Source organism: Prunus mume, linkage group LG5 (genome assembly GCF_029339155.1).
Source record: "Prunus mume cultivar Tortuosa linkage group LG5, ASM2933915v1, whole genome shotgun sequence".
In the NCBI taxonomy this organism is placed as follows: domain Eukaryota; kingdom Viridiplantae; phylum Streptophyta; class Magnoliopsida; order Rosales; family Rosaceae; genus Prunus; species Prunus mume.
In genome coordinates, this window is record NC_142702.1 from 28,492,074 (window position 1) to 28,511,443 (window position 19,370).

The following is a 19,370-nucleotide window of genomic DNA, read 5'->3' on the forward strand; positions in this document are numbered from 1 at the left end:
TTCTACAGTTGAAACATGGTTGAATTTAAATTGATTGAAAGCAAATTGCAATGCATGCGATCATGAACAAGAAGAACGATTTAATGACGGCTTCTTTTCTTTTCTTTGGACATATCCATAAGCCACAAACTGTTGAAATAAACAAAAAATTAAAAGCTTTAAGCCGTTTGTGTAATATCCATGAAGCAAACAAGTTGTTTTAGGCTGGCATTTGCAAAGGTTATCTCATATTTTAAATTAATCTCTCTCTTCTCTTCTCTGCTCTGTCCGGCTCTAAGTTAAATGTTATTGAAAATTTCCTTGTATCAAAGACACTGTCACACAGCATAGGTGGGGTGGGCCCAAATGGATGGGCTTTTGGATGGATTGAAAAAGTTGAGTCTATGTATAACTGGCCTAGACACTCCAAACAGCAAATTTTGTCCTAGCCTCTGTCTATTATGGCCTCTTAACCGAAAACGTTATGAACTTTGACTGCCTTTATTATATTAATCCGGTTGTTAATCTGTATATCCGTCTTCTCTTCTGTCTCGGGGCTTTCTTTAATTTAAGGTTTGGGGATAAATTTAGAAGAAGAAACAAAATTAAACCAAATCTTAGTTCTTGAGAATTGAAAGTGGATTTTACACCCGTCTCTCACTAGGTTTTGCTGGCCGGTCATCACAAAGACTCCATAGTCCCTCCAAAAAAAGTTTCCACTAAATTCTAAGCCCCACATAAACCCCCTATAAAAACCCCTCCACTACCCCCCCTTAAGACCCCAACAATCTCAACTCTCAACTCTCTCTCTCTCTCTCTCTCTCCCTCTCTCCCTCCCTCCCTCCCTGTACAAATTAACTTACAGTTGATTGATCCTTATTAAGCGCATATAATAATGTGCAAGCTGACATCTCCTTCTCCCTGCTGCAATGGCAATTCAGACCACCCTTACCTTGTCTCCATTAAAGACTCAGAAGAGCCCAAAACGCTCACTACCCCATTGATCTCCAAAAGCACAACATCCCAACCAGAACAAATACAGAAGAAGCTACAACTAAACGCACACCACCAAACACACAAACCATACCAAAAATCCCATTTCTCCTTGGCTCTAAAAGAAGCCAATTCCATAGCCAGCATAGCTTTTCCCATGATACTCACTGGCCTTTTACTTTACTCCAGGTCAATGATCTCCATGCTCTTCCTCGGTCGCCTCGGCGAGCTCGCTTTAGCAGGCGGGTCCCTCGCCGTCGGCTTTGCTAACATCACCGGTTACTCGATTCTCTCTGGGCTCGCCATGGGAATGGAACCCATTTGTGGTCAAGCTTTTGGTGCCAAAAGGCATACTCTGCTTGGCCTCTCTTTGCAGAGAACAGTACTTCTTCTAATATTTACATCCTTACCCATTTCTCTTCTCTGGCTAAACATGAAGAAACTCCTCCTCCTTTGTGGCCAAGATGAAACAATTGCCTCTGAAGCTCAACTTTACCTCCTCTGTTCTCTCCCTGACCTTCTTGCTCAGTCTTTACTGCACCCTTTGAGAATTTACCTCAGAACTCAATCCATTACCCTGCCTTTAACATTTTGTGCAACTCTAGCAATCATCCTTCATATTCCCATCAATTACTTTCTTGTCTCGTACCTCAATTTAGGCATCAGAGGTGTGGCTCTAAGTGGGGTTTGGTCTAACTTCAATCTCGTAGCTTCTTTAATCATCTACATCATTATCTCTGGGGTCCACAAGAAAACCTGGGGAGGGATTTCAATGGACTGCTTCAGAGAATGGAGGACTCTTCTCAATTTGGCAGTGCCAAGCTGCATTTCTGTGTGCCTAGAATGGTGGTGGTATGAGATCATGATTTTGCTCTGTGGTTTGCTGTTAAACCCAAGAGCCACTGTTGCTTCAATGGGCATTTTGATCCAAACCACTTCTCTGATCTACATATTCCCCTCGTCCCTAAGCTTCAGTGTGTCCACAAGAGTCGGCAACGAAATAGGCGCAAACCAACCGAAAAAAGCAAAGATTGCAGCCATTGTAGGCCTGTGTTGCAGCTTCATACTAGGCCTTGCAGCTCTGATCTTTGCAGTCATGGTGAGGAACATTTGGGCAAGCATGTTCACACAGGACAAGGAGATAATGAAATTAACATCGATGGTTTTGCCTATAATTGGTCTCTGCGAGCTTGGAAATTGCCCACAAACAACAGGGTGTGGAGTTCTGAGAGGCACAGCGAGGCCTAAAGTTGGAGCAAACATAAACTTGGGGTGCTTTTACCTCGTGGGAATGCCAGTGGCTGTGGGGTTGGGTTTCGTTCTTGAGTTGGATTTTCAGGGGCTGTGGCTAGGCCTGTTGGCTGCACAGGGATGCTGTGCTCTGACCATGCTGGTGGTTTTAGGTGTTACAGATTGGGAGTTTGAAGCTCAGAAAGCCAAACAGCTGACCGGGGCTGAGGAGGTGGTTGATGACAGCGAAGAGGTTGAGGAAGACAAGCCAAGCAAAGCTAAAATCAAGGAAGATTGTTTAGATTACGCTAATAATAATAATAATAATAACTCACATGTTTAGTTTAGTTTTTAATCACCTTTTTTTTGTCTTTGATTTTTTTGTTTCTTTGGGTTTTGTCCTAAACTGTACAGTAGTGGGTGGGTGCAATGTGCATGTAGACGAAGAAGAGTTAGTTTTGTTCTTTTTTGGATTTGGGAGGATATTTCTATTGGCAGGACTGTCTTTCCAGGAGTTTTTTTTTTATACTTCCACTGAAATTCAACCGCAAAATCTGTTGTACGATGCTGACTTCCACGGGAAGTAGCAAAATTACAACATGGTCAGGAACAGACGATCCCAACCCTTTCTCTGTATTTTGTACTCGGATACAAAGATAAATTGAAACAAGATTTATTAACCACAGACCCAAAAATTTCCTTAAATTTGTTTTTTCATGATTTGCTAATTAACTATTGTTTTAAAGATCCATGTTAAGGTTACCAAACCCAGCAAAAAGGAAAAAAAAAGAAACTAAAATCATTTTAAAAGGGTGAGTCTAATTCACATTATCATGATATTCAATAATACTCAACTGAAATTTGAGTGAGTTCATTGATTGGCCGGACCAAAGTAGCTACGACGACTGGCTGGCCGGTGCAAAAGGCCGGCTGCAACTGCAAGTTCAAGACTTGGTCTTATATATGCACGTTTTTGGGCAACATGGTGATGTGTTAGTCATCAGTTAATTAGCGATTAGTGAGTTGATTATGAATGATCACATGCAATGCAATTAAATGAGTATAAAGTAAGGAGAGTCCTGCTGCTGAAATTGGGAATCTTACTAATACTGTTGAATTGAAACAAAAAGACTAATTCTAATTAAAGAGCATATACTCACACCACATAAAAACTGCAACTTGTACCTCAACTTGCATAAAATGATCCCTAAACCACCAGCCAATTTCACTCCTTTTATGCAGTCAGTTTCAAGACTCTGAGCCTGACATGACCTAATAATTCCCTTAATTTCCAAGCGCTCTCTCTCTCTCTCTCTCTCTCTCTCTCTCTCTATATATATATATATATATATATATATCATCTGCTGCATTTCTTTGTTACAAGAGTTTTCAGAAATCAGAATTGGAAATTGGAAACTGCAGGGAATCATATCCCATTATTCCTTTATTAGCTTAATTCATCATCATGATGAGCACATTATCACATGTCAAGGTCTGAGTAACAAGTAAAGGTTAATATTTTAAATTAATTACCTCCAAAATATTCCCATCATACTCATAGAAAAGGTTATCATCATAGATTTGGTTTTTTTTTCCTTTAATTTCTTTAGGTTCATATTCCACTTATTATTCTATATGTTTGCTCGTACCCATAAAAATTATTTAAAAGAAAGTTATTCTATATGGAGCTGAGCAGCTAATAACGACAACTGAGTTTGACTTTCCTTTGGGTTACAAAAAATATAATGAGGCTTGTTTTGACTTTTGGTTTCGGCTCTTTGCTTGCCATTGACTTTTAACATCCGCTTAACTATTAATTAACTATAAGTAAAGCATATATTTTGTTGCAACAGATCAACATCAAAATGAAACTCATCAGATTTTGGAGGGGAATAAGGTCAAAATAATCTAGGAATAAAAACAGTTGTTATTAAAATAAGAGTTCGTTTGGACTGCTTTTTAGAAAGCATTTTTGTTCATAAAGTGCTTATGTAAAAGCGTTTTATTATAAAGATATTGAAATTTTCATAAGAAATCTAAGTGCTTCCTGAAAGCACTTGGGAGTGCTTCCTAAAGTGCTTCACAATAAAGCATCTCTATGACCCATAAATATTTCTAAAGTTTTTCTTCCAAATGTTGTCAGAAATGCCTTTAGTTGTTAGGAAGCGCTTTTAGCCCTTTTAGAAGCACTCCCAATAACATGCCCTAAATTGGTTGAAAACGCATATAAATTTGTGACTTGAGTTTCTTTAAAAAAATTTGGAATTAGGATGCATGCATCAAACTAAAAAGATGAATATATTTGAAGCCCTTAACTTAATTACAAGTTTTTGCATATGCAATGCTTAATCGATAATAAGCCGGCAGGGGCAGTCTGTCAAACCTCGTAACTAGCCACCTAACTAGCTAGATACAAATGTATATACGTATATAATTAGTGCTTAATTATAAACAAATTATTCATTTAGGAGTTTGAATTGCTGGAGTGGCCTTTACTCCTGGAAAATTAATTAAAATGACCCAAGGACACAAGTGCTTGAATTACGTAGTTAGTTGACTCAAGCGTTGAAGTCTTGAATTAAGTGGCAATATTTTAGTTGTCTTGTTGGTTGGTCAAATGAATCATAGAGATGATCCCCATGCAGATAAATGTGCCAGGATGCCACCAAATACATAAGACACTACTTGTAGATGCACAGCTGGAGGGAGGGAGGCCCTGCCCTGCATCAAGAAGATGATGGTTGACCTTATTTTTCTTATTCTACAGTATTGCCAAACTTGTCTATATAGAGAATATACACATTATATATATATATATACACACACACACATACCATACTTGATATTTTTATAAGAGAAAATCTTTCATACATTGATATTGCGACATGTGTATTCATTTCAAGATTGCTTTAGTCTACATCCATGGCCCTGGGTCTCTACTGATGAAGGAATTTTGTCTAAGGAAGCTACTAAACTTGAAGAAGAACCCTTTACACACTATTTGTATGCATAACTTCAATTAACTTGTGGGACCATCTTTGGCCATGAGGGACACACATGCAGCTCTTAAAAGCCACGAAGGTGTGAAGGGCATTGTCTATGGCGTAAGGGTAGAGATTGCATGAAAGACAACTAGTGCAGCTCTGCGCAGGCGTGGGAAATGCGACAAGTACCCTATAATTTAACATTACTGATTGCATGCATGATCTGCATGCTGTGGTGGCTAAGGCCTTTGGAATATCAAATTTAATATATATTTGCATGGCTTATGGGACTTATTAGTCAATTAATTATATCTTATCTTATGAACAATTTAATTAGGCCGGCACAATTTATATCTTATATTTGCATGGCCTAAAATAATTCTACTTGAGAGTCAAAAGAATCTTATTTTAAAATAATGGCATTTTTATTACTAGGCGTGGCTGAAGCTTAGTGACTGCATGCACATCTTTTAAAGATAATTCTGAATATTCATTCATTAATTACTTGAAACTATATTATTATTAAGAGAATAGAAAATGACCAAACGAATATATGGCTGCCGAAATGTTAATTAAGAGTTTACTGGCTGCTGTGCCTGCCGCCCTGATTGTTAATTAAGAGTAATGACAATTAATTAACAATCGAAAAATCTAATGTGCTCATTCTGATTGTGATTACTTAGCTCCTTTAACCTCATCCGGTTAAAAATCTCCTTAATTTTAAGCTTAAGGAAGATCAAGTCAAGTACATAATCATAAATAATTAATTGAGAAGCCTTGTACATGAATCTAAGACTGACGTCGATCCTGACATCATTTGGGTTGTCCTAATTAACAGATGATAGTTGTTCAATAATAATGCAATCATAAAGTACGGGCAATGAACTTATTTTTCCATGACAATAATAAATTAATTATAAATTCATGAGAATTAGGCAATTGTCACATGTCATGATTCATGGAACGGAGTAGAACATGAGCATGCAAGCATGTGCTAATTAGTAAGGCAGATTTTCAGAAAAATATAAAACGAAGAATAATTATATATATATATATGCTGACAAGCTGGCCCAAGCTCAATCCAAACAATCTATTGGTGATGCTGTTTATAATCACCATGCATCTTGCTTGCTACAACATTACATGCAGAAATATTCGTACTCAATTATATATGAATGTACGTACAAGTATTAATTTCAATATAACAAGACTCGATTCGAAAACGCTAATTTCAGGATTATAGAGAAAGTAGAATCAGTTAGCCACTTCCCAGGTAAATCCTAAATATATGCATTGTTTTATACTAAAATAAATTAAACAGAATAATTGAGTTAGCAAAACCATAATCAATAAATCAAGCACGAAAAAAAAGAGAGAGTGCTATCTCTATCTCTATCTCTATCTCGAGTGCGATCAGATATGTCATATGTGTGTGTGACTCATCAGAAGCTTATAATTAAATTTCAGAATGGAATTTACAGCCTTGGAAACTTTTGCCTGGTTGAAGTCCATGTCATTCTCCATTAATTCGTGATTCAAATTATGAGACAAGTCTGTAAGTAATATTTGAAAAGCTAACATTGTGCATTCGTACTCATCAACCTACGTACATTGGCGGAGTTTGAGTAATCAAGAAAAGAAATAAAATTTTAAAATAGAAAAAACCAAATGAACTGAACTTACCCCAGTTGTGATATTTGTCATCGGAATTTTAAATTTCAAGAAAAAGTAAAAGCTGACGTTTATGAAAGTAACATTTGATTTCCTTAGGAAAATTATTATATCTGGCTAGGTACATTACATATTTGCTTTTGCTTCTGGGGTCAATATCATATCAATATGTCATGCCGCCCCACACATCCAAAGTATATGCAGTTTTACTGACCGGAGGGTGAACCATTTTTGAAGGAACACATGCACATTTCTAAGGAAACTCTCTCTCTCTCTCTCTCTCTCTCTCTCTCTCTCTCTCTCATATATTTGAGGCTGATAGGTAAATTGAATTATTCAGAGAATTGCTGGTGGAATCCTTGACTTAATACAACCAAACCAACCACTTTGTAGTTGCATGTGCTATATCCCATCCCCGTGAACATTTTAACTAGATTAGATTGTTTAATTAGCTGGCTCCATTGTCGTTAATCAATCACTAATTAATAATACTCCATCGTGTGCGATGGTAGTGGATGTATATGTGATGTCCATCATGAAGGTATATAAATGAACCAATTAAGCCCCAAGATTATGTCATCATATGTTAATTCAACTTTTACGATAATACAAAATCAAAACTTAAAATAGACCCCCGCCCCTGTGATGCGGCGAAGGGGGAGGGTAAGGTTTGGAGTTGGCTTGATAGCATTTTTTTAATTTTATTATAATAAAAGAGAGTATTTTTTCTCACTACTTTAACAAAGGTGTATCCTCATCACACTTCTCAACACTTGACACGTATCTATTCATATAATCATGATTCCATAAATTCAAAGTAAAGAGTTAATTATGATTATACTAATGAACACGTGTCAAATGTTGAAAATGATAATAAGGGTTTTGAGCACTTACCTCTAGACATAGGAGTTTCCTCTAATTATGGGTTTTAACATTACTTATCTACCTACACTTAATATTACTTAGAGATGACGTAAACACAGTCAATGGCATGAGCTTCATTTTCAAATATTAATGTAATATATAATTTATATGGTTGTAAAAATATATTTTATCTTTGAAGATAATAATGGACCACTCACACGAGGCATGCATTCCACATATTTTTGTATCCCTTATTTACTAAATACTTTACTTTAATTGACGCTCATTGATTAACTCGATCAATCGTATCGCATCGCATAGACAGGTCTTCACTTTGAGTAGTGAAAGTCTCTATCAGTCTTTAATCAGCTGAGAAGATGGTGGATTCCTTGGGAGGAGACAAGACGGCGCACAGCTCGACCATGTAGGATTTGGGGGATCGATCGTCTTGCCCAGGGTTCAGGAATGGGCTGCCTGCCTGAAACAGTATACAACTTAATTAGTTTAACATCATCTAATCTTTATGTTTAATTAGTTTATTAATTAATTTGGATTACATTGGTACTTCTTCATAAATCTGAATGGCCACAGTTCCGTGTCAACTTCAAGTTGGACCTCTTGGAGGCCATGAAAAGGCAAATTTAAGGCCACTTTCTCTATCTCTCTCTCTCCCCCCCACTTCCCCCTTTTAAGCTTCTTTAGACTAATTTCATATTCCTTTCCCTTTATAGAGGATGCGATAGGGATCGGCAGCAGTGTTTGAATACTTATAATATTTATGGTGTTGTGTTGGTTTCAAAATTGATATGAAGGAGATAGACCAACGATCCCATCCCATTACACGTTGTGCATCATCGAATATTAAACTCTATTTTCAATCCTCGAATTTGCAATTGTTGTAGCTCTATTATTATTATTATTGTATTACATGTATACATTGTTGTTGTCAATGTTTCATTCATGTCTTAAAAATATAGGTTTTTTTTTTAAAAATTACAAATGGTCCTTGAGGTTTATGAAATTATGAAATTTCGTTCTAACATTTTTTGTGACACTAATTGTCCTTAAGGTTAGCTTCCATACATCAAAATGATCCCTGTCATTATCTTCCATCAAATTTTCTGTTATATTTGTTTCTTTTTATCACAAATGATTCACGAGGTTTGTGGAATTATCACCTTTCGTCCCTAATATATTTTTGTGACACTAATTGTCTGTTAGCCTCAACATAAAAATGGTCATGTTTAATGTCTTTTTCTGTTAAATTGATAACTAATTGTGTGGAGCCCACACATCCAATAGGACTGGTTTTAAATATAATATAATATTTTTTTTATGGATTTTGGAGGGAAAGGGAAAAATAACATGAAGAGGGAGATAATATATATATATAAAAGATTTAAGTTGCTTTTAATTTTTACTATGGATTTTAAGTTTTAAAAATATTAAATATTATATTTAAAGTCACATTGCCAGGGGTGGGCATCTTAGCAAATGTTTGAATTCAAACATAAAAATATACAAAGCAGCAGCAGCTGAAGCAGCATGATGATGAAAGAAAGCCCCATGTATATGACTGACGACTCACAAATCAGTCACTGACTGAGTCTGATTCAACTCACCCTGACATATGTCTATATATGTGTACATATATGCAAACATGCAGAGACACGGAACCCACAAGAAAACACAGTGATGAAGCGCGCGCCGACGAAGACCCTTAATTAAGTGTACTTTGTTAGGACTATGAATCAAACTCTCCAAAGCAAATGTTTGAAAAACATAAAAATATACAAAGGGGTGGGTGGGAAAGAAAGCCCCATTGTATATGACAGTGCGTGCGCTCACCCTGATCAATACAGTCATGGTGGCTGCTGCTATATAGGTAGCTAAGCATGAAGGTCGTCGTTGCTGCTCAGCATGACTGGACTTTGATGAACCAAACCCCAAAAGTCTAGTGCACGCTTACTTATTGATTATTATTTCTCCATAAAATAATTGAGTTGATAGATTGATTTAAAAAGATTATGGGAGTCAAGTTAATACATCAAACGTACGTGCAAAGTCATGTTTTACACGTTAGCAACACTCAAATACTGTTTAGAATATATATATATATATATATATGTGTGTGTGTGTGTGAATTTGAATTTGAATTTGCCTAGCTAGCTCCATAGATTATACTATCACTACCTACTCGCATTCTATAATACTGTTTAGACCTAAACAGTGGAAGCCAGAATTTTATGTGTCTGGAAGGCCTCTCACAAAATATAAATAATAAAAACTTCGAACTCACAAGACATCAAGACATCAAAAATCATATTGTCTATATTGTCTATATTGTCTATTCATTACAATCATAATTGTTCTCGACGAGTTTTCATATTTTGAAATCGTTGCATAACAATCTCGTCATCTATACTATTAAAAATGTCTTTCTCAATATATGCAACCAAGCAATTATTCATCCACAAATCCCCATTTGATTGCGTAACCGATTCTTCACAATATTCATAGCAAAGAATACTCGCTCTGCACTTGCGGTCGCAATAGGTAGGATTAGTGCTAGTGCCAGAAGCAAGTACACTAAAGGGTAGATCTGGTCTTTTTTTGTCTAAATCATCTTTTGCGAAAGATCATTAATCCCTTTCAATTCTGTAAATTCATTGTTAGAGTTCATATCCCAAATGTAATTCTCAAGTTGTTCTTCAAGTAATTTGAGGTCGTGCTCAGAAAAATCACTTGGATAAAATTGGGCAAGTCGCATCAACTTTGCTTTATCAAAAGCAGAGAATGAATTACTTGGACTCAAGCATGCCATACAAATAAGTAATTTGGTATTTTTCTCATTGAACCAATCATTTAACTCTTGGAGCTAAATATCAATGACATCAACGAATAAATCAACATGATAATGATGTAAGTTTGTGATGGGCTGAGCTTTATGTTTTGATCTCCCTCCACTGGAAAAAATATCATCCATTTTTGGAATTTCAATATGATATTTGCCACAAAAGAAAGAAACTTGATCAAGTAAAGAATCTCAACCATTATCTCGCATACTTTGCAATCTTCCTTTACATATTTTGACCAAGTCTATGGCATTCACAATATAGTGATCTTTCTTTTGTAATGCCTGAGACAAGTCGTTTGTGATTCTCAAAATTCTTTTCATCAAGTGTAGACCAAAAATGAAGTTGAATGATTGCATAAAAGTCAATTGAGCCTTTGCTTAAAATTTTTGTTCGTAACCTGATCCATCTGTTCTTACAATCTTAAGCACATTTATCATAGATGGGAACATGTTTTCCAAACTGATTAAACAATTATAATGAGAGCTCCATCGTGTATCACTAGACCGCTTAAGATTAGTTTCTTGATTCAGGCATTACCCACTTAAGAGCTCATTATTATTGAGTGCTTCAAAAATTACATCAGCATGCTTTTCTCTCAGCATATCACGGCGCTTAGCGGATGCACCCACAACATTCACCACACTAGAAACCATAGTAAATAAATATGCAATTTCTAAATGTTTCTTTGCCACAACTACCAAAGCTAGCTGAAGTTGATGAACAAAATAATGAACATAAAAAGCTGAGTCATTCTCATTTAGAATGAGTGTTTTATGATCACTAAACTCACCTCTCATTGCCTCTGCCCTGGACCTAGAGGTCATCAAATTTAGTTATATTTATGTTTATTGCAATTAGAGTTTTTAAATCCTTCTTCTCCTCCTCCGATGAGTAACATAAGATGAGATAGAGATAATGAGACAATAAAACAAGAATAAGGAAGTTTTTGCACGTTTTGAACACAATGATAATTAATCCACTTAAGCACCACAAATGCGGTTACAGTTATTATTGAGAACAATCGAGACAACTAACTAGCCAATCAAACTAAAGCACAAATTACATGTAATTTATGAACCATCTGTCACATGAGACATAAATTAAAAATGGGAATTTGGGAAATTAAACTAGCAATAGCTTTCCGTTATATATTATGGTTATCAGTTTTCTTTCGGTTGGCATCAAATCTAGGAATCTGTCACATGACTTGCCTCCACTCAGGAGAACAACTTAATGAGCCGAAATTCTCTCTCTCATGAGATGAGACACATAATCAGATTAACCCAAACAATCTTTATCTTTTATCTTTTATCTTTTTTTCTTTTATCTTTATCTGATTGATCTGATAATCACGGAATTAATGCGTATATATCTTTTCGATTACAAGTCTTGTATAATATACGAGAGGAAAGTTTGAGTGATGATTTGTAAAGCAGAAACAGGATTGCTCGGAGAAAAGGGAGGCGATAGAAAATCAAAGGATAAGGGTCACTCTCAGAGACGACGTCACGTCACAGAGTGGACCAAATTAAAAGGACCCAACACAAGATAAAGAATAATATATAATTAATTAGCGGGCATAATTACGGGGATAATGGCAACAACAGAGGTCGTGGCACCCTCCACGGAGACAATTCAAGGACACCGTACGGAACGAGCGCAGAGGCTCGGCATCCGAAGCAACCCGATCCCGAGGCTCCGAGATCCAGGCTGAGGCTCGATCGTCATTCCCTCGCAACTTGCATTGCGTTGCATTAGACCTCATCTCTCCTCATAGAATATAACAAATTAATACTTAATTACAAACTTGGATCAAAGATAATTGGGAGGTGTTTTTTGTTGTTGTGGAAAATAAGTGATAAATTGATGCAAAAACGAGATTACATAACATTCAGAACATTTTTATTGATATCAGACGCTCCTCATACTAAAAAGATGTTTATAATACATATAAAGAAAATCGAGCTAATTTACGCGCCACAAGATTGGCATCACGACCTTAGCCTACATGAAAAATAGTATGTAGTACTAGTCAGCTAAGCCTGAAGCGTTTTAGTTCAACAAGTTGATGATAGTAGCTTGTTGCTGATCCATCTTAGATAGCCAAAAACTAAGTTAATTTATTCAAATTTTATTTAATTATTTTATGGCTGAGTAGTATGTTTGAACCAGATTTGTCAAGAGTCATACAAATACAAATTTGAAGTGCTGTACAGAGAGATCGAGGGAGAAACTGGATTTGCAGAGAGATTTGGAGACATACAGACAATTTGTCAAGATATGTTTGCGTTCAATGAGAACTCAATCACTTTCCGTTAAGTTTTACTGGCTTCATTTGACAGACACACACATATATACATATCTTGTAAGACTGATTTATATATGTCTGATATTATCGTTACCTTCTACCATGATCATAGGTTGCGCACTAGTATATTATATTCGCGAGGTTGATTTTGAAATCTTCAATAAAGTATAAATTTGACTGCAAATTAAAGCCAGCTAGCTTCTTCTTCATGCATGCTTAAAAGTCCAAAAATGGACACCCACCCACCATGAACCTCTCTCTCTCTAACATGCTCTCTTTTGAAATTATATCATGTATGTTTACTGACTTTGGTGTTTGTGCATTTTCACCGTCTTTCTTTTTCGTTTTAATGTTTTTATAGAAGCCAAAGCCAACCTAAACGAAAAAAAGCAGAGCTTACCTTTACCTACTACAGCAATACTGTTTGTTTACATCCCAAAAGCAGTCAATAACTGGAACTAAAATGTGACTGACTCTCCAACCCAAAAGCTTACCTATGAGGAATTGAACTATGACTTTGATACCATGAAACAAGTTTTTGATTTAAAATCAACTCCACACATCTAATTACTTACTAGAAGAAAACTAGGACTTGGAAAAGAAGAAGAAGTTGGGAGCCGGCACGGCAGCATTAGAAGAAGAAGCCCATTTTAGTTGGGCCCTACTGCTTCCTCTTTCTTTCTTTCTTCAACTATTTATTTTTAGTTGGGCCCTACCCATGATCACTTTCCTCCTCAAGTTCTAGAATTATGTTAGTGGGAGCAGTTTGATTGAAAACAAAATAACTAGAAGAATGTTCATCCAAGGAACATCTTTTTCTCTGAAGAAATATGTGTGCCCATTAAACACCTTCGCACGATTTGGGCTTTTTTCTTTCCTTCCTTTTTGTTGAGATCGCTGGGCTTATTTTGCTCAACAGATTTAAGAAAAACCCACTATTAATAAGATTTTTATTATTATCATGGGTATTGGATATTGGCAGCGGACCACTCAGCCCAGCCCATCCCATTTTCTTTGTGATTCTATCAATCTTTTTGGCCTCGTTGCTAGCTCAAAATTGTTCTTAGCTTGTGACCAGTAATTACGAGTTGTTCTATGGTGAGGGTGTTATATATGGATTATAGATGTGAACCTTCATATTAGCCAGATAATTCATTTGAATAGCTACTTCACTTAAGTTTAATGGAATGATTATGTGGTTAATATGAAGGTCCACGTGAGAAGTCCATATGACACCCTCACTATAGATTTTCGCTTTCTTTGTGAGGAGTTATAATGAGATGGTCCTTAATAGCCTTTTGATCAAATGCAAAGTTATTATTGGACTGTTGGATTGAACTCTCTCATTTTAACCCTCAACAGAGCCCCTCATTGTAGAAGCTCCTTTCTATTCTTTTGTGGGAGCGGATCCGCAGTCCCCAAATTGGTATCCACTCTCTAATTTGCCAATACATGTCAACTAACATAACAGGAGTTAACTCTGTTAACTTTTTTATTTGACAATTTTAAAAATTAAAAAAATGCCCAAATATCCTAGCGAGCCAGCAAGCGTCTTCTCCTCTTCTCCAATTGTAGCATCAATTCCTTCCTTGCAAAATCCAGCCATACCCACTCTCCTCCCTCATTATCTCTGCATCTTCTCCACCATCAACTCTCAAATGCTTGCAATACCCAGTTCTCCTCCCTCCTAATCTCTGTTAGGAAATTTCAGAGAAGAAAACCAATCCCAGCCATAGGAATCAATCCCTATCTCGATTAAGTTAATTGTTATAGTAATCAATCCCAGCCATAGGAATCAACCTTTTGATTTCATAGGAATTAAACCCAGCCATACTAAACAATCCATGTCTCGATTAAATTAATTGTTATAGTAATCAATCCCAGCCATACGAATCAACCTTTTGATTTCAGTGAAAATGACTCAAAAATATTAAGGCTAAAAAATATAATACATTGTCTCCTTCTTTCCTCCTTTCTCTCTCGCTGCCCCTTTTCTGAATTTGGTCCCATATTGTACTGAGAAGTGGCTGCTCTTGGTATATTTTTTGTTCTAGTAATCGTTGTTGCCGATCTGATAAAACCCAATTAGAATTGAATGGAATTTGGACTAGTTTATTTTAAGAAACACTATTCCCAGTACCCACAACGAGAAAGAAAAGGAAAAGAGGACTAAATTCAGGGGAAGAAGGCAGTGAAAGAGAGAAATAAGGGGAGAGAGAGAGACAAAGAAGAGAGGATGCTGCAGCTTCGCTGGTGGTGAAGTGAGGAGGCTTAGGGGCCAATGGGGAGGTGTGGGTGGTAGTTTTTAGGATTTGATTAACTTAACAATGTTAAGTTGGAGTTAAGTAAGTAGACACTTGTCAAGAAATTAGTGGGGGGACATAAAGGGACATAGAAAATGGGGACAACAGATCCCCTCCCATCTTTTTGTGGCCTGCTAAGAATTGTTCTTCTTAGCTTGTGAGCAGTAACTTACTTTCGGAGATGCCAATGCCCGCTCCTCCTCGAATACAACCTTTTATACCCTACCTAGTTCTTCCATTTTGATAATTCTAATATATAAGTTATAGGAGGAAATTTTTGAGCCTCTTTTCCTTTTGTACCTCTTGCAACTAATTGCCCTGCTTTAAGGGAACCGACAGGAAAAATAGAAAAAAGAGAATCATCAGCACAACAGGGAAGTGATTTAGATATATTGACTTGGTTTTCATTCTAGTTTGCAGGAGTTTGTGTAGCTTACATGCAATGCCTTTGTTTGCAAGCAATCAACAATCATAAGCTGTCCAAACCAAGCTTCATCATTGGCCTATTTATTCTTATTATAATAGCACTATTATATTTTCTTACTATATCTTATTTGTGTAGTAGGTATGAATATGATAGCCTCCAAGTTAAATTGGATTTGAGGTCAAAAGAGGAGGGATTCCTAAATTGGAAAAGGTCAAGTTTGTAAAATAATCATAACAGAGGGAGGAACAAATCTTCTCTTAACTAATATTATCATTAGTATAAGGAATTCACCCAAATCATGACATATCTCCCAATTTATCCGCACGTTCTTTTATCATCGGAGGGGTTGGTTAGTTCATTACAGATTAGAATAGCCTTTCATCACTGCTCAGCTTGTAGCCTCTGCTGGAAGCAAGGTATAAATTCATCAACTACCCACATTTTCATATATAAAATTCAAAGCCCCCCCCCACCACCCCCAACCCAAAAAAAGAGTGTGATTGAACTGCTTTACCCTATTGGAGGGAGGGAGACAGAAGCTATGGCAGCACAAATTTAAATCACTGGATTTCGAGACAGAGATCTACATCTCAAAGTTTGGACACTAATCATTCCTCTAGTAACAAATATACAGATAGATAGCCAATTTTATAGTATAAAAGAACAGAACCACAGAAATAGAAAATGAATTCAAAGGACAACAGAACTCAAGAAGGAACATATTGATAATAAATCCCTATTGTAGTAAACCCCATTTATTTCTGGTGAACTGAATGGCAGATTAAAAGGGGTTGGAAACATTTTCATCTAAGTACAGAAAAGAATGTAGAAGAGATAGCAAGCACATTGGCGACACAATATCAAAACACATCCACACACACACACACACACACAAACAATACGTGGCGGCCGGCTTACTCGAACGATTCCCAATTAAACTTAGGATAGCCAGAATGATTGGTGGCTGAGGCCGATTTGGATGTCGAAGAGGTTGGGATCAATGCCGGGGCAGAATCGAATGTCTCCCACTGTGTGGTGACAACTACTGGCCCTGAAGCTGAATGCCTTGATGGTTGTTGTTGTTGTTGTTGTTGCCCTTGCTGATGTAAAGGTGAATATCCAACTGAATGCCTTGGTTGATGCTCTTGAATTGGTGTTAGCAAATTCTCATTTCCATTGTAATGACTTTGAGGCTGTTGATGGATTGCTCCATGTCTATGCCCATTAGAATGCTTCTGCTGAACTTGCTTTGGAGTCTGACCTCCATTGCTGCTAGGCGTGGAGTTTTTAGCTTTCAATATATCCAAAGTTTCAACACACTTCTGCACTCTCCTCACCTTTAAAACAAATTTATAATCGCATTATAAATTACCATTGCAGTGCATGTAATTACTAACATGAGACCATAGTAATTGAAATTACCTGCATTTTCCTCTGCAATTTCACATCTCCATCGCCCATGATTCCGTCTAGTTTAAGCAATTGGTTCATCAGTTGCTCAATCAGAGTAAGCACATCTTGTTCTGCAACTTTTTTACCTTTGGTGATTATTGATTCAAGAGCCGACACCTACAATTACCAACGCCAAAACATTCAGTTTTATGAAACACGAATTCTAAATTACGAAGAGAAATCTCTGCATACACTTCTGATATAGTACTTGCAAAGACCAAAAGGCAATAAAATACCTGGCCAGCGAGCCTATCTACTTCCAAGCTGATTTCAGAGATGGACTTTGAAGCCTTCTCCATCTTCGCATTTCGTCGCATCTCGAGATATCGCTTTTCTTGGCTAATTGGGTCCTCAACTAACACCATCTTCGATCGGTCCTTCACCCCTGACATGTCAAGAAAAGCCTTTGAGTCCCTCTCCTTGTCTTTGAATATCAGCTTCTGATCTTGATGATGCAAACCCGTCGGTCCAGCCAACATTTTCTTCAAGTCCCCTGCACAACCAACAGTACATAATGTAATTTGCTCATACTAAAATAGACAAATTTAGAAACATAATAAAGTTACGAAATTGAGAAGTACAAATTACCAAAGGAAGATTGAGCGCTAATATTGATTTCATGGTAAATGGACCCATATTTGACCCTAACTCTAATTGTCGGTGGAGGGGCCATGTTCCGATCAGAGTCTGGATTTCGCTTCTGAACCAACATTCCTCCTGGTCTAAGCTCCCACTCGGCCGGCCCCGACTCATTTCCGCCACTGCCAGAACTTCCATTCAACTCTGACAGTGCCACCCCTGTTGTCTTCGTCTTCATTCTCATCATCTTTTTCTCTGTAATTATTGGAGAGATCTCTCAGATTTTTTCTTCCTGTCGATCTGCGTCAAAAATTATAGATACCCAATTGAGAGAAAAGCTTGCTAGACCAGACCCTGCTTTAGAACTCTCTGATTCTGACCCCAGCGTCACATCAACCGCGACGCGTAAACAGAGCATGTGGAGAGAAAAACCATAACTTTGTTTTGCTTTACACAAGAATCAATGGCGTCTGGCAGAAGAAACAGACCCAACCCATTCACCTGTAAAGTTAAAGCCTTGTACTTGAAGAAAAAAGTACAAAAATCACTGAAACGGCTGCAACACAGAAAACACAGACGACAGAACCTACCAGGCCTCAGATTATAGATCTCTTCAGCCAAATGCGGTACTCAAGTCAAAGAGAGCTGACAGAAATTTTCTAGGAAAAATACTGCCAAAAAAACAAAAACCCAACAAGCTCAGGCCTGAGATCTTCCCAAAGTGGGTACCGGAAAAATCAATGTGAAATCAGAATCAAAGGAGTTACAAGTCCCCTCTCTCTCTCTCTCTCTCTCTCTTCTCTGGTTCAGGAGAACTCGAGGAAGAAGAGAAGGAAGAGGAAAAAAAAAAAAAAGGAAGAGTATAAAAATCAAGTGGCCAGAGCCAGCTAGCTAACCGAGCTGTTGGCACCTCATTATTATATATGTGAATGAATGATTAAATATAGGTACATAATAATTACCAAAAAAAAAAATATGGGTACATAATTATGCATAAATAATTATTTCTATAAGAATTTGTAAGAAATAAAAATGAAAAAGAAAGCGAAGAAAGGGAAAGAAAGAAACTACGAAAGCCGCCAAAGCTGTCTTAAAGGTTAAAATAACACGGAAACGAAACTTTGGGTCATACCAAACCAGGGTTAGTTCCGGTACTTGCAGAAGTGGTATAGAAAAGTTTCGTACCTTCTTTGGTATCTCGACACGCGTCCAACCGGGGGTAGTTTGGGAACTAAAAAGCGACGTAATCATTGTCCTGCTAATTAGGGAGGTTTACGTCACACACGTGGGAGATTAACGTGGAGGGTCGGCGCTAACTTTGTGGTTTAACGGTGGTGGCAGTAAGTAAGCCCCGTCGCACACGTGTTTCATTTTTACTTTTATTTTTTAAAATATTTTTGGTGACCCTAAAATAAATTTCTTTTTTTTTTTTCTTTCCGGAAAAGTCGTTCTCTCTTCACTTTAATATTATTTTATAATTATTTTCCGCCATTATAATCATGTATTGTTTATTTAAATTAACTTATTTATAGGAATAATCAAATCATTGCGCTATGATCATGTTAGGGTGCCTTCTTTCTGATTTTCACATTGGTCCGTAAGACTTTATTGATGAAGTAAATTTCGGATTGATTTGCTGTGTCTTGTTTCATTCATATATGTTAAATAATTATTTTAAAAAAACCCTTTTCATCTCCAAATTTCTTACTTTTCCAATAAATA

General features: G+C 36.8%; 2 protein-coding genes across 2 annotated transcripts; one reads left to right on the forward strand and one right to left on the reverse strand.

Annotated features, from left to right (window-relative positions):
• The first annotated feature begins 760 nt into the window (after positions 1-760).
• Positions 761-2,716, forward strand: LOC103333254 (MATE efflux family protein). The gene has a single exon (XM_008236067.3). It carries the CDS (start codon positions 875-877, stop codon positions 2,543-2,545), a length of 1,671 nt encoding a protein of 556 aa, XP_008234289.2. The 5' UTR covers positions 761-874; the 3' UTR covers positions 2,546-2,716.
• Positions 2,717-16,201: 13,485 nt separating this feature from the next.
• BAG1 (BCL-2-associated athanogene 1) lies at positions 16,202-18,788 on the reverse strand. Its single transcript, XM_008236066.2, has 4 exons — positions 17,658-18,788; positions 17,306-17,562; positions 17,040-17,186; positions 16,202-16,954 (listed from the first exon to the last, which is right to left on the reverse strand). Exons 1-4 carry the CDS (start codon positions 17,893-17,895, stop codon positions 16,532-16,534), a joined length of 1,065 nt encoding a protein of 354 aa, XP_008234288.1. The 5' UTR covers positions 17,896-18,788; the 3' UTR covers positions 16,202-16,531.
• Positions 18,789-19,370: the final 582 nt, after the last annotated feature.